Raw genomic sequence first — 22,535 nt, 5'->3', positions numbered from 1 at the left:
ATTTTGTGGATCTATTCAGCACTGAAGAGTAATTGGAAATATGTTTTTTGTTAGTTTCACCTATAACCCTGTCAATATAGTACAGACGAATCGATTGGTATCATCTTAAAATGGTGTGTTTAGCATTTTATCAATAATGATAAAGATGCAGAAAGTATGTTCATTAAGTTTTCACTTGTGTCCATGAAATTGTGAAGAATAGCAAAATAGGTTGGATTAAAGATTAAGATCTAAAATTATCTGAGGAGTGTGCCGTGACGTGTTGAATTTAAGTTTTTGAAAATGTCTATAGGTAAGTGTAAGATATTGCCCTCCTTTTAATTTTTTTTTTTTAATTTTTATTTATTTATGACTGTGTTGGGTCTTCGTTTCTGTGCGAGGGCTTTCTCCAGTTGTGGCAAGTGGGGGCCACTCTTCATCGCGGTGCGCGGGCCTCTCACTATCGCGGCCTCTCTTGTTGCGGAGCACAGGCTCCAGACGCGCAGGCTCAGTAATTGTGGCTCACGGGCCCAGTTGCTCCGCGGCATGTGGGATCTTACCAGACCAGGGCTCGAACCCGTGTCCCCTGCATTGGCAGGCAGATTCTCAACCACTGCGCCACCAGGGAAGCCCTGCCCTCCTTTTAAAAGAAGAAACTTCACTAGAACAATTACTCGGGTATGGATTGATTTAGTCAGTAGCACATTTGGAAAAAGTATGTGGTTTTAATCAAGAATTAGTTGTATCAGTAGAAGCACCTCATCTGGAACAAAATCTTAACTATTTTGTCTTGCTTAGACTTCATTTTTAGTTTGGAGTGCTGTAATGAAAAAAATATAGACAAATTGAGTGAGTTCAGAAGGGAACAAACAGGATGGTGAAGGAACTCAAAACACTGCTGTGTCAAGGGAAATTGGACTGTAAGGGAGAGAAGGCCATGGCAGTTGTCTTTAAAGAAGTCCAGATTGGTTACTGTGATATAAAATATGGCCCAGTATAGCACTGTTTTCCTTTTCAGCATTGATTCCACCTATTTCCAGCTACTTCCCCTCATTTCCCATGCTCTTTGAACATTCCATTAACTTTTAGATATGTACTATGGGGATATATCAGAAAATTAATCAAGCAATGGTATCTGAAGATATTTGAGAAGGGAGATAACAAGCTACAAGCAGTGTCAGAAGGAAGCAGTTGATGAATTTCAACTCAAATTCCAATTTTCATTTAATTTTTCTGCTCATCATAATTTTGTTATAAATTTAGTGATTAAATTGACTTTGAAAACAGTTTTCAAAACACACTTCCATCCTTTTGGAATTTTTATTACATTAAATTGATATTGTCACACATTATTCTTACTGAGCTGAAAATATCATGTAATGTATATTGGAATGTGACTATTACCATAGAATCAGAGTTGGGCCTCAGCACCTTTTGACAGATGAGGAAACGTAAGCTTTCATACCATATAGTTAGTGGACAGAGCCCAAGGTCTTTATATTATTTGTATCCCTCATTTTGAAAATACTTTTCGAAATCAGTTAATATTTTAATATTCTTATATGAGTTTTGCTCAAGAACTGTTTTTTCCCATCAAGAGGAAGGACAACTTGATAGGATATTGCTATTGTGGATTGGATTATTAAAATGCTTACTTCACAAGCTTTTTCTGTTTCTATTCATTATCCTACAATACATTATCTTTATTTTACCATCTAGGCTATGAGCAGGTTCAGTTATTTAGTTCAGTAAAGTTGAGTGTGGATTTTAGTATAGAAAATATTAAATTTTTAATTTTCACTCTGGCTAGGATTAAATTCTTTTTTCTTATTCACAGATCAAGAAGTTAGTATATGTTTACCTGGTCCGATATGCTGAAGAACAGCAGGATCTGGCACTCTTGTCCATAAGCACTTTTCAGCGAGCTCTGAAGGTAAATAATAGAGTGAGTAGGCAAATAGCTGCAATGTTTCTGCACAGTTGAAGGTGTGTCATTTAAAGAAGTGGAGCAATAATCCACTAAATGGTACAGTCATGTTTTGAAAGAGTTAAAAGGCCTCTCACGGTCCCTATTCAATGCCCTTAGAAAATAATTTATTATTATAATCAACTGGACTTTGCCTTGTATGTTTCAGTTTCTATATGTTCCTTTATGTTCAATATAATCATTATTGTGCCTCAAAGAGCTCTTCATCATTACACCAACTAGTTGTTGAAAGTGTACAAAGAGGGGACATGACTTTTTTTAAAGATAAAATTTATGACCTGCAGCGTTTTGTTATTATGAAACTCTAAAAACCCAGCATGTTTAGTAATATATGATCAAGTAGAATTATAACCATTACTTTTCTTGTTAAAACATTATTCAGAGAAATAAACATTTATTTAATTCTCTTTTTCCTTATCCATTTCCATATACTGGGTACTTAAATTAAGTAACCTGGTTTTTTTTTTTTTTTGCTATTGTTGTATTACATCCTATAAGCACCTGTTAACTGTATCATAAAGATGTATTTGAAATATTGAAAACTTGAAATTTTGATGAATATTTTTGCACTGTCTTTAGGACCCAAATCAACTAATTCGTGCAAGTGCTTTGAGAGTTCTGTCAAGTATTAGAGTGCCAATTATTGTACCTATTATGATGCTTGCTATTAAGGAAGCTTCTGCTGACTTATCACCATACGTTAGGAAGAATGCAGCCCATGCGATACAAAAATTGTACAGGTTGGTACTTTGTAAATAATACCAAAGATCCCTAACATCATGTGGAATGTTAAAGCCCCTGGAGGCTTATTTTGTTAGCGCTTATAACTAGTCTGTCCTTAAACTAAGTAAACTCAGTGACTGTGTTTCCCCTGCCCACAAACATTCTTTAGACATCTTTAATTTTATTTTGGTTATAGAGACCCTAGGCAGGTTTTTATTTGTGAGCCTGTTAGGGCCTGTGATAATCTATGGATTTTATAACTTAAAAATAATCAGAAATTGAATTATCATTTATATAGTCCATCTCTCATTACACATACACATGTTATTAGAAAATTAAGGTTTGTTTTCCTATTTATTGCAGGGTAGAATCTTAAGTGTGTTATTGTCTCAACTCACTTTGCTACCCCTTCTTCCATCTTTGATCCTGCTGTTCCCTTCCTTGCCTGATTCTTTTCCAGAGCTATTTTATTAAATATTATTTTAATACTGATTTTTAAATATAGCACCATGCCGTATTTATATGATATTTATTAAATTATCATACGATACCTTGATCTCTGTGGAAAACATATTGCCTAAATAAAATAATTATTATCTGTAATCATTTGGTATTATTTTCTGTTACCATTTATTCCAAAAACTTTTATCAAGATCATTTTGTGTTTCTAGTGTTGTGTTACATGCATAAGATAGAGGATAGAGGATGTGGTATCACATCCCTATTGAGGGAAAAAAATCAAACGTATGCCAAATAATTAAAGGCAATCTATAATTGAATAAGATATTGCTATATGATATATATGTACATACAAAGGCACACTAACAATGCCTTTGATAGGATAGGGCTCAGATTATCATATAGGGTTTCATAAAGTAAAGATGTAAAGAAATGGGATTAGTTAGGAAAGACTGGAGAAGGGAGACTTGTTGGCATTTGAAAGAATTAAAAGGTTTGAATGTTCAGATAATTATAATGGTCAGTAGTAAACTTATATAATGTTCGTGAAAAGTAAAAAATCATTTTCTTAGGTTAACTGTCAAACAAAGTTATCTCACACTAGTCATTATCCTTTCTTGTTATCAACTTACAAAATAAGATCCAAGCTCACTACGATAGTTTAAAAGCCCATCACTGGGCTCCATTTAACCTCTCTGTCTTGAATTTACAGTCTCGTAGCTCAGTACTGCCTCTTAGTCCTCTACATAAAATGTTTTTATCTCATTACCATCTCTTGTTCCTCCTTTAGTCTCTACCTAGAATATTTCCTACTTTTTCCAGCTCTAAAGTCAAGTTGTTTAAGATTCATCTGAGATGTCACTTCCCAGAAGAAACCCTCCACAATCTTCCTGCCTCCATTGGTGTCCTTCTTCTTTATCCCCATAATCCCTTATATATATCTCCATTATATGGTATGATTATGTTTGGGACTGTCTTTATTAGACTGTCTTACTTATCTTTGTATGCCCATCGTTTAGCTTCTCAGTAAATGAACAGTTGAATTCTATGCTAGGAAGAAATTATATTATTAACAGTATTTCAGTGCTTACAGCTGATATTTAGATGCATCTGTCAATTCTGTGCGTATGTGGGCCTTTGTTTATATTTCTTAGTTTTAGATGGCAGGTTTTATTATGCATGTCTCTATCAGTAAACTAGAATGGTACAAAATTCTTATTTGGAAATTCTTTATATTTCTTTTTGACAATTATGTGTCCATGCTCAAAAATGATTGCTATCCTGTTATTTTCCCCCCAGTTAAAAAAAGATTTTGTGGTTTATCTACTTGCAATTACTTTCTTAAGGCTTTCCAACTTCTTTTTAAGAAGTGGATTTGTTCTTTAAATATTTTCTTAACGGTATTGGTATCTGGGTTTAATTAATATGAGCAACTTTAGATAGAAAGATTAGGACACATCTGTGGGAAAAATCAACCCATTCCACTTTAAATTTGTTTTCTGTTTATTTTTGTCTAGACATAAGTCTCCCCCACTTTAAAATATTTCAATATCCTTGAAATGATTAGCTTCATTTAAAGTTAGAATTAAAGGAAAAAAACTTAATGTAAATTTTTTTCTTTTTATGGTTTAGCCTTGATCCAGAGCAGAAGGAAATGTTAATTGAAATAATTGAAAAACTTCTGAAGGATAAAAGCACAGTAAGTAATATCTTTTTATGTCCAAGTAAAATTGTGCTTTATTTACATAGTATCATTTTACTGTTGTATATTTGATATAATTATTCTTACTGATTTTGAAATGGTATAAATATTAATGGAGCTCATTAAAATCCTTGAAGAATAAAAATGTCCAGGTAAAGAGAAAGATTGCATTTGGAATTTTAGCTCGTTACATGTTTCTTCATCAGAATCTGAAGAAGAGAAAGTTGGGGAAAGAAAATTCTTTTTTTAACCTGTGGCTAAATTGTTGACTGCTTTTAAGGTCAGCTCTTTTATTTTAAGCAATGATTTATTAGGATTTTTAAAGGCTCAATCACTTGGGAACAGATAATTATTTTAAAATGAAGTATTCAGTATTAAAGAGATAATGAAAAATTAGAGGCGTGTGTTTTAGTATTACAAGTGTGTTGTTTTTTTTTTCTTAAATACTAAAATGTTTTCATATGTATAACGCTGTTTTATTGGCTGGGTAGAATGATCTTACTGGGTAAATTTCCCATGTTTTGGGAATGTACGTGTCTCTTCCTCCTTCCTATTCCACTCCTGTTCTTTGTGTGTAGTGACATGATAATGAGATCTAGAAATAGTGATGATGCATGGGGTCTCTGAGCAGACCTCTGGAGGAGCTGGTGTAATCACCAGCTGGTGTATCTTTGGTGAAGGCTTCTGCACCCATATATATGGCTCAAAACTATTCAGGAAAAGGATTCCAGCTCATCTTAGGATAGTATCACCCAGGTGCACGTATATCTGTATATAGCAGCTATCTGATACAGTAACCACTAGACTCATACAGCTATTACTATATGGCTTAGCATATGGTCTGTCTTGGAGAATGCTCAGTGTGTATTTGAGAGGCGTGTATTGGGTTGGCCAAAAAGTTCGTTAGGGTTTTTCCATAAGATGGTATGGAGGGCTTCCCTGGTGGCGCAGTGGTTGAGAATCTGCCTGCCAATGCAGGGGACGCAGGTTCGAGCCCTGGTCTGGGAAGATCCCACATGCCGCGGAGCGACTGGGCCCGTGAGCCACAATTACTGAGCCTGCGCGTCTGGAGCCTGTGCTCCGCAACAAGAGAGGCCGCGAGAGTGAGAGGCCCGCGCACCGCGATGAAGAATGGCCCCCGCTTGCCACAACTAGAGAAAGCCCTCGCACAGAAACGAAGACCCAACACAGCCATAAATAAATAAAATTAAAAAAAAAAAAAAAAAAAAAAAGATGGTATGGAAAAACCCAACCAAACTTTTTGACCAACCCAATGTATTCTGCTCTTTTTGGGTGGAGTGTTCAGTAGATGTCTCTTGGATGTAATTGGTTTATAGTGTTGTTCAAGTCTTATGTTTCTTTGTTGATCTTCTTTCTTGTGGCTCATTGAAAGCAGAGTGTTGAAGTCTACTATTGCTATAGAGCTGTCTATTTCTCCCTTCAATTCTGTCACTGTTTACTTCATATATTTAGGAGCTCTGGTATTTGGTGCATCTGTATTTATAATTGTTTTACCTTCCTTTTGTCATTGTGAAATGTCTCAATCTCTAGTAACAGTTTTTGTTTTAAGTTCTATCTTGTCCTATTTAAGTACAACTTTCTTATAATTGCTGTTTACCTGATATATCTTTTTCCTTCCTTTTACTCGCAACCTGTTGGTATTTTTTATTTAATGTGTGTCTCCTGTAGACAACATACATTTTTTAAATCTAGTCTGATGACGTATGCCTTTTGATTAGACTGTCTAATCAATTGACATTTATTGTTACTATTGATAGTTGAATTTATAGCTGCCATTATGTCTTTCTAAGTCTTAGGTCTTCCTTTTGTTCCTCATTCCTCTTCACTGTTTTTTTTTTTTTTTGTATTCAATGGATATGTTGTATATGTTAATTCTTTTAATGATTGTTTCACTGTGTATTTTTGAAAATGTTGTATTTACCTGAGACTATATTTGGAGACTAGGCCATTCAGCAAATTTCTTTTAGTCTATAATGTAGCAGAAATCTTCATTTCTTCTATAGTGGTTGGCATAATGAAGACAGAGAAAAGAAATTTGATTCCTTTTTGTCTTCTGTATGGCATACTTGTTATCTCCTTCTAGACCCAAATATGAAATCAATATTATTGATATTGTGGTTAACTTGATTTTAGTAATAATAAAAAAACATTTAGTTTCTTCTGTGTTGAAGACATTTGCCAAGTACTGTGGAGAATACTAAGATCTGTAAGAAACAGATCCTTTATTTTAACAGATCTTTATTTTAACAGATCCTTTATTTTAATAAAGGATCTGTAAGAAACAGATCCTTTATTTTAATCCTTTATTTTTTTAGTATTTTAATGGATCTATTTTAAACAGATCCTTTATTTTAAATTTCCATGATTTCTGCTACATAATAAACTAAAAGAAATTGGTTGTATGGCATAGATATGAAATCTCCGTATATAACGTGTGCATGTCTAACAAGATATAGCATGTCACAGGTAAAAACTACCTTCTTTGGAATTAAACAGAATTGGATTTGTGTCTGAAGTTCCACCACTTAGTAGCTATGTATTAAGCCTTCATAAGTTTCAGCTTGCAGATTTTTAGGGCTTATAATTTCCCATGTATAAAGTTTTTGTTTGTGTTGAAAGAGCTGTTGTATATAAAATCCTCAGCACGTGCCTGACACCATAAAAGGATAAATAAGAAACAAATGACCCAAAAAGAAATGTAAAGAATACAATTTCTTTGCAAATTTAGAATGTCTGTTCTTGGGTTCTGACCATTTATTTCCAGAATACAGTAGAAAAAAATATTGTACTTGTTCATAGTAGGTCTTTAATAGTTGTTGAATAATTGTGAGAATTAATTTGTTAATATTCTTGCCGATAGTAATTAGGTATTTTCTATTATTTTCATTGTTTTGCTTCCCAAATGGTGTGTGTCATGCTCAGAGTTCATAGGTAGATCCTTTGGGAGCTTTGACTGTCTATCATTTATAAGGCACTCTTCATTCCTAAAGTGTTAGATAGGATACGTTTATTTTTTTAAAATTAAAAGAACACCTATATCTATTTTTCTATCCATATGAAACAGCAGTAGTTTATACTGAATTCTCTAATTCCAGAGCAATAGCACAACGTTCCTTCCAGTGTCCTACCTTTTCATATTTGTAACTTCCTTTTTTCCAACATTAAGAAATGTGCCTTGCATTATCCACAATATATTTACTTATTTACTCAGTCCCAGAATGCAGATAAAGTATTGTTTCAGAATTGCTAGCATGTACTCTGCGAAGAGTAGTGAGATGGGGACTACTAATTGAGTTAAATATTGGTTTAGAGTTATATTTATCGTTAGCCTTACTTCTTTGAATGCTGTTGTAAATTGAAATCGCTTTATCATTGTATGGTTGAACTTGTTATATTGTTCTCTAAGAAAGCTATTGATTTTCTGTGTGGTAATTTTATATCCTGCTTCTTTACTGAATTCTTTTATTGTTTGATTTAGTTTTATCTTTCAATCTCCATTTGTTTTATTCTAGAAAATAAATCATATCATTTGTAAACAGATAATTTTACTTCCTCTTTTCCAATACCTATGACTTTAATTTTTCTCTAATTATATTGGTTTATAACTTCAGTACAGTGTTCAGTAGTAGTGGAGATGGTGGGCATCCTTGCCTTGTTTTAGTTTAAAGGAAATGCCTGTAATGTATCTGTGTTAAGTAAGATGCTGACCCTGAGGATTTTCTCTTTATCTTCGAAATATAATAGTTTTACCTGGTGTCTCAGGGTTAGTTGATATGGGTCAATTTTTTTCCTAGTACCCAGTGAGGCTTTTTAAAATATAGAGTTAGAATTTATGTTATTTCTGGCAAACTGTTGTTGTTGTTGTTTAAGATTAAGTTTTAAATATTAATTCTGTTCAATTGTTGCTTCTTCTTCTTCAGGGATTTCAATTTTCTCTAAGTTGGATCTTCTTTGCCTGTCTTACATTTCAACCGTTATCTCTCTAAACCTTTTTACTTCTTTATCTCATTTTCATTCTTTTGGTTCTTTTTGTACTTTTCTTTAATGCCTCTTCCTAAATTTTTATTCAACTGTTTTCTGCCAGGGGCACTTTGCAACTTAATCATGATGTCTGCTTATTTCTTTTCTAGTTTCAACTTCTGTTTCTTCCTGATGTCTTTTGTTCATTTCTGTTGTCTGTTTTTCAATTTCTGATTCATGTTCATTTTTCTGATCTTGAAATTCTTCTTTGAGGCAGCTTAATTCACTTTGAAGTGTTGTGTTACAGTTGGGTTATTTTTGTTGTTGTTGTTTTGCTTTATCATTGATTTTTTTGTGTGGGTAATTTTCATGAGTTGAATTGTTTTGATTTTCATTTTCTGTTTTCAATACTTACAGATTACTTGCATCTTTACGTTTCTTTGGACAGGGTTGGTGGTTTGAATATGAGGTAGTTTGCATGATTCCTAGTATATGAGCACCCTCTCTGTCAGAATAGCAAAGTATGATTTTTTATTAGATGGCTTTTGTGGAGAGGACATGCATAGGAAGGGGTGTATGTCCTAAGATTATTTTGATTTTATTTTTTCTTGTAGGGGCCTAAATTTCCTCTTCTTATTTCTTTTTTCTGTCACCTTACAGTTTTTAAGGTGCTCCTTTTCATCCACCTCTTTTTTAAACTTGTTTCTTTTTGAAACTTTACCTTTTCAGGGTAGCCTCATTGAATCTTATTTTCCTTTGAAGTCTGTTCCCTGTACCTGCTCTGATCTACCAGGAATCTTTTTTAGTATTTTCACACTTCGGGTCCTTTCTTTCTCTCTGCTGTTGCTTTTAGTTCCCTCTTACGCCCACCACTAACTCCTGTCTGCTTTGTTCTGGGCAGTTGTTTCAGACTGTCATAGATCTTTGTGAGGTTTTATGATGTATACATGAAAGATAACTCTCTGGGATTTAGGACTTATTTTTCTACTTATGTATAATCGAAGTTTGGAGATTCTCTGTATTTTAATTATGCTTAGAGCTTAAGTTTTCATCTTTTTGCTTTTTCCGAGTTTGGGTTGAGAGATTCAGATTTCCCTAGGTACCATTAACTTGTCTACCCAGTATTTAATTACGTTTTGTGAATGTCTTCTGATAATTTTTTCCTTTGTATGGTTATAATTTGATGTAGAAAGGTTAAAAATATTCTGATATCTATATAGATATTTATGGATCTTATCTTTATTATTACTTTTTCTTGTCATGTATAATATATTGAAGGGATACAGCTATATTTCTTCTCCCCCCCCCAGTTAATAATGTTAGGATTGACATTTGAAATCAGTAATCCTAAATCATTTTTGTTTAAAAATTTCCTAATTAAATGAACCAGGTCTAATTTATTTCCACATTTTGAAAAGGAATTTATTTGCTGTCAGCAGGAGCTTCTTGGGATCATTATGATGATGATGATAACATTGCTATTACTACTGATAAATATAAATTTGAAAGGTGTTAACATGTTTAAAAACCTTTCTTTAACCTCTGTTGATTATGAGATATACCTTCTGTTGCTTCTTTTAGCCTAAAGGAGGATTTTCTTGAAATTGAGATCTCAAAGAAAATTAGTTGTATAATTCTCATTTTAAGGAAAGGTGGAAATAAAAAGCTTATTAAAATATAATAGAAATGTTTTTCCCTTTTACTGGAGAAAGACCAGTATTTGTCATATGAATAGTCCTTTCCCCAAAATAAGTCACTTTGGGATTAGGAATACAGTTATGGTAATGTAACTAGAAGAATATTTTAGAGTTACTTAGATAACTGTTGTCTGAAGGTATCTGTAAATTTTAAAAGGTATAATAGAAGCTTACAATTGTCAGTATAATTGAAAGGGAACATTTTATTTATCCTTGATCATACCGAGTCAACTGTTATAAGTTTTTTTAATATAATTTCTTCACTGTATATTCCTAGATTTACCATTTTCATCATATTTTCTCTATTTAACATATCCTAAACACTTTTCTTCTTTATTGAAGACCTTTCCTAATGTTCAGGTATAAATTCCTTTTTAAAATTTATAATACTTTCTCTTGTTTTTCTTTAAAATGTAGAAATTCACACTTGTTGAGCAATTTAAGCTTTGTAGTGAACCTTCTTTCTTTTATTTAGAACACCTCAAAAGGTGTTTATTTCCTTTTCCTTTCAGGTTAATTTTAAAGAAATCCTTTTGTAGCATTTAACTTTCTAATAGAAAACAGAGTTTCTTAGGAAAACAAATTAGGTCAGTGCCTACTGAAAATCTGAGTTGTTTATTTATATTTTTTTGATGACGAAGTTTCTTCTTAATTTAGCTACAAAATGATGTTTAGTGAATATATTGGTAGTTCATAGCTAAGCTGTGAGGGTAAGACACCATTTTATAAGTTATTGGTTTAATGTTGGTAAAAGCTTCACTGTTGTGGGCAAAAAAACACACCTCTTCGTTTGTGCAGATGTTTTATTGTGTTAGATCTATTATCCAGCTATTAGAAGATAAATGACTGATCTTTCCCATTTTCCATGCCTCAAGAAAATTGAAATAAGAAGGGGAATATCATTTGGGCTGTATGATTAGGGCAGGTTGGATGGCCATTAATTTAAGAGAAGAAAATCTTGGCTGCATTGGCCAACTTACACCATATTATCAATCAAACCTTGATGCACTTCTTGTGATGACCCAGCACTCTCAGGTTTTTGCAACGTTAATTAGAATTCATGACAAAATAGATGCAAGGAAACGTTTTGTACCCTTCATAATTTTATAGAAAATTTATTGTTATTAGAGGAACCATTTGCTTAGTGTGATTTTTTTCATTACCAGCTTGTCAACTAGCATAGATAATCTGGCGAAAATATGAACTCCATAGATGGAGTGTCACTTTTGTTGATGGTTCATGTAGTTTACCTTGGAGCACAGCTAATGGCTGAAGTTCATAGCAACAGCACAGAAAAACGTGACAGCCAAGGGAAGATAAATGAACCATGTTTATTGCTTTAATATAAAAAATACATAAATGGAAAACTGCATTTGAATTTGATGAGTTCATTGCTAGTTTTGTTGGAGTGATTTATTTTTCCTCTTATATAAAAAGCTACTATTGACACAGTGAGATGGAAATTAACTGTCTGTTTTTGGGAAACCAATATTTTTGTTTTTCAAATCTGAGTAGATCATTTTATTTTAATTCTGTAAGTTGTATAGAATATTGAATATTTAATATACCAGAATAATCAATTCTTCTGGCAGTGTTTAGGCTAGAGTTGGTTGTTAAAACCATATAATGAAATACCTAAAATCATCAGTTTTATTTTGTAAAGGTTCTTTTCTTTATGTTCTTCCTAATTATTTTTGTGTTTCCATGGACTTTATCTTTACTTAAGTAATTATTTTCTTTCATTTTCATGTTATTTATTAATACTTTAGAACTATTTTGTACCTGTGGCTCTTGTTTTGATAAATTTAGTACCATGTAGGAGCTGATTTTCCTTTTAATTGTTTGGTGTCTAAACATATTTGAAAAAGATAATCTCTAGGTTTGGGCAGAATAACTTGATTTCACATAGTGTTCCTTAAATTGAAACTTTGTTGAATTCCCATTTCAATTTCATAGATTATTTTATTCTAAGTGGTATTATTTATTTTTGTACTTTAACACCCTTGCCAATTAAAAAATATATATCTTAATGTAAGATTGACATATATAAATATAAATGTATTTCACAAATACTGTTACTCTATAGTTTGATGTCATAAATTTAGTTGTTTTAAGAGATTTTAAAATGATAATTCTAATCTTTTAGAAATATGATTATCACAGAATATAATTTCTGAAGAGTGATTTGTGCAGAAGACATCAAAATGTGGTGTTGAAAACACAAACATAACTTCCTTCCCATATCAATAGCACATAGAAAATTATACATATAATACATTTTTATTTAGTTCACACAAATAATCAATTCTTTGCTTTTTCGATTGAGGTGCATACATGCTGGGACCAGCAGGCACCAGTACATGGGCAGGGCTGGAGTCAATAAATGCAGCTTCACGTTTATACTGATTGGTAATTCATAAAATCCCCACAGGACTGGAAACTTGTTTAGCATAATAGCAAGTCTATATTCTGAGCTGTTTTCTTTCAATTGTATTGTTGGTTGCACATTAATAAACTAAATGTCAGCCAAGTAGAGGGACACTAAACACTAAAAATACGAATATCATTGTATCTAATATTTTTCAAAAAGTACCATTTCAGTAAGTTATATTTCTATTTAATTGCTTATTTTAAGACATTGGGGAAATTTTAGATACTAAAATGAAGATCCCTAGTGTTCAGAAAGAATATGATGTTAATTTATTTTTTCAAAACCGTATTATATTGTGGGCTAACTGCAGACATACCAGTGTACCTATATAAAAATATTTGTATATTATATATTCTGCTTAGTTTGTATCTTCATACCAAAGAAATCTTAATTTCACCACTTTGCAAAAACATGGCAATTCCAAAAACAACATTTATGTTTCATTAACTGGTCTTGGAGAAAGCTACCTTTTGTTGGTAATATATTATTTCAATTTATACACATAATTATATAAGTAATAATAATGTTCTAAAATTTTAGCCAGTATTTTTTCCTTGTAAATAAATTATATTGGTAAAAATTAACAGGTTGATTAAAGTGTGTAAGATTCGAAAGTATTTTTATACTAAAGACATTTATGAGGTCCTCACACGCTTTAAGATAAGTTCATTGTGGAATTGTCATTCTCATTTTAAACTGACATGATACGGTCCTTGCTATTGTACTAAATAATGAATCCTTAGAGTTCAGGTAAGCCTTAAAAATGAAAACTGTGCATGATTAATATGTCTAATCCATATGTGAACAATTTATTGAAATTTAACGTGATGAGATAAAAAATATTATGATTTTTTAATGCTAATACTTCTAATTCAAATACTTTAGAAAAGTATTCGTTTTTCACACATGTTACAGCTATCAAAGTTATTCTTTGAGGGAGTGACTCTTCAAAATTTGTTATTCAAACATGAACATTTTATTAATCAAATGACTGAATACTTTTAATATTGATTGCCATAACACTGATTGTGTCTCTATAATGTCTGAGTGGAATCTTTGATGGAAGGAAAACATTTTTTAATGAGTTACTATTTCTTTCTTTTCTAGTTGGTGGCTGGCAGTGTTGTCATGGCTTTTGAAGAAGTATGCCCGGATAGAATAGATCTCATTCACAAGAATTACCGCAAGCTATGTAATTTACTAGTTGATGTAGAAGAGTGGGGGCAGGTTGTCATAATCCACATGCTAACTCGATATGCTCGTACACAGTTTGTCAGTCCTTGGAAAGAGGTAAGTGTTGAATAATCTTACACTTAAAAATTATACTAAGAAAATGGATGAGTTTTTTAAAATGTGTACAAAAAATTAAGAGTAGAGAAATATAGAAATCTTCATGTTTAAGGAGGACTAATTTTTCTCATGTTCTTTTGGAAAGCAGGAAACCAATATAAATGAAAGGATAATTGTTCGTTGTTTTGGCACTGATTGACGCATATTTAATGGCATAGTGTATAAACTTTTAGTATGAGGCCTGGCAAGAACGCCTTGTTAGGAGCAGCAGCATGATACAGTGTTTGCAGTGACATTGCCAGATCATGGATATTTTTGGTTATTAGTCAGCTTCACACCTTTGAGACCCAGCTGTTCCAGGTACTCACTTGTGAAGTAGGTAATGTGACTCTAACATATGTGAATTTATACCTAAGATAATTTCTCACCTTTACAGATAAATTATTGTTGAACTTTTAAACTACTTTTTTGTAGTTTTAAATTTCTAAAATATGTTTGTTTTACTTTTTCACTTAAGCTGGTAGAATTTTAGTAAAATTAATAATTAAGTATACCTTACAGTGAAGTTACTTGTTTTCTTTGTGCAGATTAACATTAGAAGCATACCTTATTCTTTTCATTATATTAACAATTTAGAAAGCTTTATTACAGTTTGCAATAGAGATCTCTCAGTGTATATATAAGACTTAAGTGTAAGCTTTAAGTTGTTTAAAGAAATCATTAAATATTACAAGAATAGCACTCTCATTCATTCTAATCTTGTGATATTTCTTTTTTGTCTTTTTAAAAAGCAGTATTATAGATTTTAAAAGCAGTATAGAAAGTAAAAGACCAGATATCTCCCAATTATGTCATAGTGTTTTTTATACAAACTTAGGAATAGGCTTGGATTGAGTGTTCAGTACTAATTGCTTTTGTTAATTAGAAATAATATTAAAGTGAGAGAAAAATGTATATAAAATGGAAAAATGTTCATAATTCTTGCTTTAGGTGACATGTCAAGTTTTCAGATATTTAAGGAGTTTAAATGTTTAAAATATTCATCAATGTTTTCTGCATTTACTAAGTATTGTTAGTATTAAAAAGTATTTAAAAATTTAAAAATATATCTTTATCCAGAAGGCTATCTGTAATATTGACTCTATCTTAATTTTAGTATTTAAAAAGTGATTGGGTTATTCTACTTAAAATTCAAAGTATGTTTTAAAATATTAGTATGTAAAAGTCTGATGCCACATAGGGCTCCTAGATTGATGAAATTTTATCATTGAATGAAGTAAACTTTTGATGGCACTTTTGTTGGATTAAGCAACATGTCCATGCTGCAAGTGTCTTGACCGTTTTGTGTCAGTGGTAACTTTGAAGAGAGATTTTTGTTGCTAATAGCTATCTGTTTGATTTCAGCCAGTTCCTTTCCAGAATGCTATTCAGATATATTTTTTTCCTATTGTGTAAGATTATAGGTAATTTTATGTTATCTAGCCACTGTCTCTATTTAAAATTTTTAATTTTACTCTCCTGTCATCATCAAATCATTTTCAGTAGCTGTATGCAAGTGATCCCTGCTTTATCATTATATAGAAACTGGAGTTTAAAAAATGTATTTTCCTTTCCTTATCTTCTAAAAGTAGACTTTAAAATCTCTGTTTTTGTACTTTGTCTGTTTGTGTTTCTGTTCCTTGAATTTTGTTTCATCTTATTTTAGATAAAATTAGTTTTTAAAGCTATGCACAAAGCAGGAAAGTTAAATTCTACACTACCATATATATTTATTCTTTCGACAGATAGTTTTTAAAATTGGTACTCTAATGCATTCTTTGTGTTTTCACATGTAACTCTGTGAACATTAATTTTTACAAACACGAGATGAAGTCTGATCATTGTCCTGGGTACACTGGAATTGTGCTAAATCATTTCTTATCTTTGCCATTTATTTGCAATCTGACTTTGGCATTATTCTAAATTATGTGGTTAGTAGACTAATTTTGTGGTTTCCAAGTGCGCAGCTCTGTCCTCAGGAAGCTAGCACTGCCACAGGAGCAACCACGGGGGGCAGTGGCGCTCTCAGAGTGTGCAACTCTCTGGCTCTTGCCACCATTCCAACGGAGCAGCTTCACCTTTGCTTGCCTTTCATAGGCAGCTTTGCATATGATTTCCCTTTGAGAAAGATGCCTTGGCTTAAGGAAGGAAAAGAAAGAAAACCACTTCAATAGAAAATTTATAAGGGTGTAGCTAACTATAATCATATGTATTTTTTTTTTTAGTTATAGAAGCAATTCAAGCACATGGTGAAATAAAAAATAAGTCTTCCTTCTCATAACTCTTGGTTGACCCCTTAGAGACAATTACTGGCAACCACTGAATTTCACTTGTTTTGGTGGTTATAAATTTTACTTTGAATAATACATTTCACTTTATTTATTGATTTAAAATGATATCGGACTCCAGTAAAGCTATTTAAAAAAATGATATCGGTTGACTCCAAAATAATCAGGAAAACAGGCTTGTGTCTCCTTGTATACATGTGTTCTGTTAAGTACCAGCGGGAAAGATTTGAAAGTGTCATCCTTTATTGTAGTGTTAGAAGTAAGGGATTGTCAAAGATGTAAGACTTTTGGTACAAATATATTTTATAAAATGAAAGTTCAAGTGGATTATCATAATTTAGACTATGTCTATGCTCACTCTTTCAGTTAACCCATCTCTGTGACTAGCTGTAATTCTGTTTAACGGAGAAACTTTTGAATGAGCAGTCCAGCCACTTATAGTCTTGGGGACTTTTTGGCCTAGACTTCAAGTTGCATCCAACTTTTTAGGACTAGGCAGGGTGATTTCAACTTTATGATTCAGTTTGCCAATTTCTAAAGCAAAATTTGACCATACCTGGAAGAAACTGAGAAGTATTCAGCATTTATATCTGCTTTCATTCTTCACTTCTCATGTTGTAAAAAGCATATGATGGAGTAAAGAACTGTTAAAGTATTATAGAACAGAAAGAAATTGGAACAGTACTCCAGCAGAGTTAGTGCTGAGTTGTTAATATCCTTTTATGTCTCTTAATCATCAACACTTGAATGTGTTTTTTTCACAGAATTAGCAGAATAGAAGGGTGTTCATTCTAGCCTCCCATCTCTTTGCATAAGGCAGAAGTCACTTGCATAAATGCTGTGTAAACACCATTTTATGATGTATAAAGAGCCATTTACCTTGAAGTGAAAGGATTTACGAGTGAGAAAACTCACTAAAATAATTCATTGACTTAAAAGTTACCTAAAATAATAAATACCAAATTCATTAAAATCAAGAGGTTTCTCTTTTTAAGTACTAAGAAAATGTGAAGAGTAATACTGTGATACTTAATATTTAGCAAATTATTATTTTGGTGTAGTTTCTTATGTTCTATTTTATTTGAGATAGGGCAGTGGGAATTATTATACCCATTTTATAGGTGACAAAACTGAGATGTATAGATTTTAATTACTCACCTAAGATAATATTGCTTATAAAATGTGGAGCCAGAAATATAAACAGAATAATCTCATCCCTAGGTCAACATTCTTTCCTTTATATCTGTTCACTCGTAACTTTTAAATTAAAATATATTTTTGCTCACTTTAATAAGTTTCTGAGTGTTTGCTTATCATGTTCTAGTCAAAGCTAATTTTGAAGCCCCCTCCCCAATCCTTAGTGCTCCGACATTGCAATTAGCTAACAACCATAATTACATTTGCTTTTCAAAGAGAAAAATTATGTTTCTCATTGAATTCTTTAAAACATTTGTTTGTGTTCATACGCTTGAAGGGTAGCAAAATTGTTTTTTTGAGGAATTGAAAATTAGTAGAAGTACTTTTTGAGATGAGCTGATATACATGCTTTTGTCAGTAAGTCCTCAAATGAACACATCATATACAAACAAGCTTCTTCAGGGGCAGAAGCGATTTTTAATTTAGTTTATTTGCATCATTATAGATCAGTACTTAGCCTGTTTATATGTAAATGTATGATTTGAGGAACAATTAAGTGTTGACAAAGTAGATTTCAGTCATATCAATTGCAGTGCATTTTCCATAATTTTTCTAACTGACATCTTTGATGATAAATAGTGGATGCCAAGTCAAAGCCGATTATACAGTGCACTAGGAATTCATGGGGCTGTCAGGGAGAAGACCGATTGACTTTGAATTTACATATTAATGAGAAGATTTGTTAAGAGGGTGCTTGACTATAGAAAATAACAGCGTGTTTATAGGGCACGACATTTTATAAATACAGCTGATGCAGGAAAATGGAAATTAAACCTTTTAGGTTAATAAATTCAAGAGACTGCTAAAATGCGTATTTGCATTTTTATTTTCTTAAATTTACCTTACTCTTTGCAGTCCAAGTGGCTTTTTTTTAATTCTAGGTCAACTTTGTATAATTTTCAAGGATATAAAATTACTTAAATGTTTTCTTTGTATCATTCAAGCCTATTGTAGGAGAATACTTGAAGCCTAAATGTAAGTCTCTAAGTCTAAAGTTGCTTTTGTAGAAGTAATAGATTTTTTAAAATAAATGTTATAAAAAAACCAAGTAAATTTTAAGAGTGATTGAAAAAAACATTAGTGGCATTAATTATAAACTGAAGTGAAACTGGGCCTGACAAGAATGTCTTTAATTTTATGAATTAAAGTTGAACTTTCTCTAGGACGTGATGGTTTTGCAAGAATTATCAAAATATTTTACTTCACTAATTTAGAACTTAAAATTCTGTACGTTCACAGTTACTTTTTAGCATATGAATCTAGGTAATAACATTCTGGTGGGAATATGTATGCCATTTTGAAATTGAAAATGATGATTTTACTTTTCTTCCTCTCATTGTATCTGTATTTCAATTATAAAACCTTATATAGGTGTAAGAAATTTCCAAGTTTACAATTTTGTTTCAGGTATTTTTAAGATACGTTTCTTAAGTTTTTCAAGGGTAGCTATAAAATAAGAACCCATCAGAACATAAAATTCATGTACATACTTCTTGATTAGCAATTTTCTGCAAGTACAAAAATATTTTGGGAATAGACTCGAAACTCCACATCCAGGCCCTGTTTTAGAGGACCCAAGTGTTAGAGATTATTTTTTATTTTTTTAATTTTCTTTACGGGTTAATTTTCTTTGTAAAATAAATTTTGTATTTTGTCTTACTAATGGGCTATTTTTGAATCTTACTTGCTATTCTGCGGAATTTTTAAAAAACAAAATAGTGAAGAGTTGTGGTAGAATTCGTGCTTTACAATGCAAATAAAAAAGTTTTTAGCTCACTCTTTCAGGCAACTATTGATGAAGGAAGGGTTCAGTGTGCAGTTTCATGGGAAACTATGGACCATATGCTGATATTGAAATGAGTTCTCTGCTCCCTGCATTGGTTATGGAGCATTTATCTTAAAGATTGCTTATTCTTTTTGTTGTTTATAGTTTACTTTTGATTGGGTTTTTTAAACTTACATAGTTTCTTTTCTAAAGAAACATTTAAAATTTTATTCAAGTAACATGTATGTGGTTAAAAAAAAGAAGTTAAATAATACAGGCTTATAAGAAATAACATTTTCCTATCCCACCTTTTCCCATACCTGAATTAGCTCCTTCAAATTCTTTTAGGCTTTTGTGTATGTGTGTGCATTTAACTTTCTCCATTTCTAAGTAATATACATATATTGCTGTTTCTTGATTTATCAATTTTAGACATGACTTCCAATTATAGAAATGGAGGATTTGGCATTCTTCTATTGTATTACCATATGCTTCCATTTTCCCTGTTCCATCTTTGCAATATAATTGTATTACAATTTTTCAACCAGTGTTTATTGTTCATTTAATTATGACTATGAATATTATTTATGCTGTATAGTAACATTTTCATCTCCTTTCTTGTGGAACTTTAAGTTCTTCCTGGAATCAAAAATTGCCTCATTTTTTTTTTTTTTTTAATTTTATTTATTTATTTATTTATTTATTTATGGCTGTGTTGGGTCCTCGTTTCCGTGCGAGGGCCCTCTCCAGTTGTGGCAAGTGGGAGCCACTCCTCATCGCGGTGTGCGGGCCTCCCACTATCGCAGCCCCTCCTGCTGCAGAGCACAGGCTCCAGACGTGCAGGCCCAGCAATTGTGGCTCACGGGCCCAGTCACTCCGCGGCACGTGGGATCTTCCCAGACCAGGGCCCAAAGCCGTGTCCCCTGCATTGGCAGGCAGACTCCCAACCACTGCGCCACCAGGGAAGCCCTGCCTCATTTTTAATTTGCCTACTTTATCATGTCACTATTACAAAGCACTCCAAATTCTCCATCAGAAAATTAAATCCTCTCCAAATATTATTTTATATGCAGTTGTTGAGATACTACTAGTTGCCTACCTAATATCAGTTCTCCAACTCCACTTTTTAAATAACAGAATCCTGATTTTTGTTCAGAGTAATGATAAGTCTAGTTAAAAATAACCAACTTCCTCAAACACCCTTGGAGTCGGAAATGGCTATGTGACCCAGTTGTAGAAATTGAGATAGTTGTAGAAATATTCTGGCTGAGATTCTAGGAAAGCTATTATTTTTCTGACAGGCTTACTTGACATATATATTTTACCCTTTGCCTTTTTTCATTGTTTCTTCTTGGAATGTATGTGTGATGATTAGAGGTACAGCAGCCATTTTGCAGGCATGAGGATGAAGCTACACTCTGAAAGTGGATGGTACTGAGAAAAAAAAATGTTCTCCTTATGGATAACTTGATATTTCTGTTATATATAGTTGAACACAGTCCTAGTTAGTACTGTTGTCATATATCCAGTATTTCAATAACTTCATACTCTTCCAGGAGACATTCTCCTGGAGGCTTTACCCTCCTTTTCTAACCTGATTGCTTGCTAGGCTTGCTACACAGCTGTTGTTCTGGAACATAATTTCTTCTCTTTTCTGTGTTAAATCCTCTTTTTCTTAGGCCATCGTCTCCCTAGTGTCTTCTTTTTTGGTCTTCCTGGATGGAGAACATCTTCCAGGACCTTCTTAAGAATGGGTAGATTAGAGATAAAATTTCGAGACTTTGCAGTGTCACTCTCACACTTGATATTTTGCCTGGACTCTTGGATCAGTATTCTCTTAGGTCTTATATGTTTGAAAGGTCTTGCTACTTTTACACTTGACTTCTTGGTTGGATATAATATGTTGGGATACCTTTTGAGAGCTCTGTAGCCACAGATTTTTCTTTTCTGCAGGTAACTTGATTTTTTTGTTTGTATCCTCAAAAATCTGTTTTTTTTTTTTTTCTTAAAATATTTTGAAGATTAGCAAGGTTGCCTCTCAGTGTGGATCATTCTATATGCTCTGTATATTCACTCCTTTATTTTAGGGAATTGCCTTTTATGTTTGAATTTTTTTTTTTTTTAAATGGGAATTATTTATTTATTTATTTTTGGCAGTGTTGGGTCTTCGTTTCTGTGCGAGGGCTTTCTCCAGTTGCGGCAAGCGGGGGCCACTCTTCATCGCGGTGCGTGGGCCTCTCACTGTCGCGGCCTCTCTTGTTGCGGAGCACAGGCTCCAGACGCACAGGCTCAGTAGTTGTGGCTCACGGGCCCAGTTGCTCCGCGGCATGTGGGATCCTCCCGGACCGGGGCTCGAACCCGCGTCCCCCGCATCGGCAGGCGGACTCTCAACCACTGCGCCACCAGGGAAGCCCTATGTTTGAATTTTTTAATTTGATATTCAAACTTTTTTTCTTACTCCATTTGTCAATTATATGCTTCAGGAATACCAATTATTCTATTTTATAATCTTTGTCTACTGTATCTGTCACCTCTTTAAAAAATTGCTTTAATGTTTGTCTTTTTATTTGCATTCCTTTATCTCATCTTTTTTTTTTTCTGTCAGTAATTTGATTTTCAGTGATCTAATCTGTTATTTATAGTTTTTATTTAATTTGGTAATGATACAGCTTTCATCTTTAAGTTTCTTTACTCAGGTTTAAATCTTATATTTCCTTTATTCTGTGGTTTGAACATGTGGTTTTTTTGAGTTATGTTCTTAGTAACTTGCTGGAGAATTTCTTTTGATATATGGAGGATTTTCTTCCAGAAGGATTTCTTTGTTTTTTGCATGTTTTTTCTTTTTCCCCCTTTTGTGCTGTGAATGTATTGCACAGTTATTATGCTCTTTTCATATTGCAACTACTTGGGAAGTGCTGGTATAGACATTTTATTTGTTCTGATATAGTGTGACTTCTTAATTCTGTCCCAGCACACCTAAAGACAGTTTGTTTCTTC

General features: G+C 32.6%; 1 protein-coding gene across 1 annotated transcript in view; it reads left to right on the top strand.

Annotated features, from left to right (window-relative positions):
* AP3B1 (adaptor related protein complex 3 subunit beta 1) overlaps nucleotides 1–22,535 on the top strand; it is a 267,726-nt gene that overhangs the window by 73,941 nt on the left and 171,250 nt on the right. Inside the window, exons 4-7 of the mRNA XM_036848304.1 lie at nucleotides 1,817–1,912; nucleotides 2,546–2,706; nucleotides 4,781–4,847; nucleotides 14,067–14,249. Of these exons, the coding sequence (XP_036704199.1) occupies nucleotides 1,817–1,912; nucleotides 2,546–2,706; nucleotides 4,781–4,847; nucleotides 14,067–14,249 (507 nt within the window). The remainder of the gene's footprint in view (nucleotides 1–1,816; nucleotides 1,913–2,545; nucleotides 2,707–4,780; nucleotides 4,848–14,066; nucleotides 14,250–22,535) is intronic.

This window comes from Balaenoptera musculus, chromosome 3 (genome assembly GCF_009873245.2).
Source record: "Balaenoptera musculus isolate JJ_BM4_2016_0621 chromosome 3, mBalMus1.pri.v3, whole genome shotgun sequence".
NCBI classification, from domain to species: domain Eukaryota; kingdom Metazoa; phylum Chordata; class Mammalia; order Artiodactyla; family Balaenopteridae; genus Balaenoptera; species Balaenoptera musculus.
The sequence above is the reverse complement of the archived record's forward strand: the minus strand, read 5'-3'. Positions and strand labels throughout refer to the sequence as shown.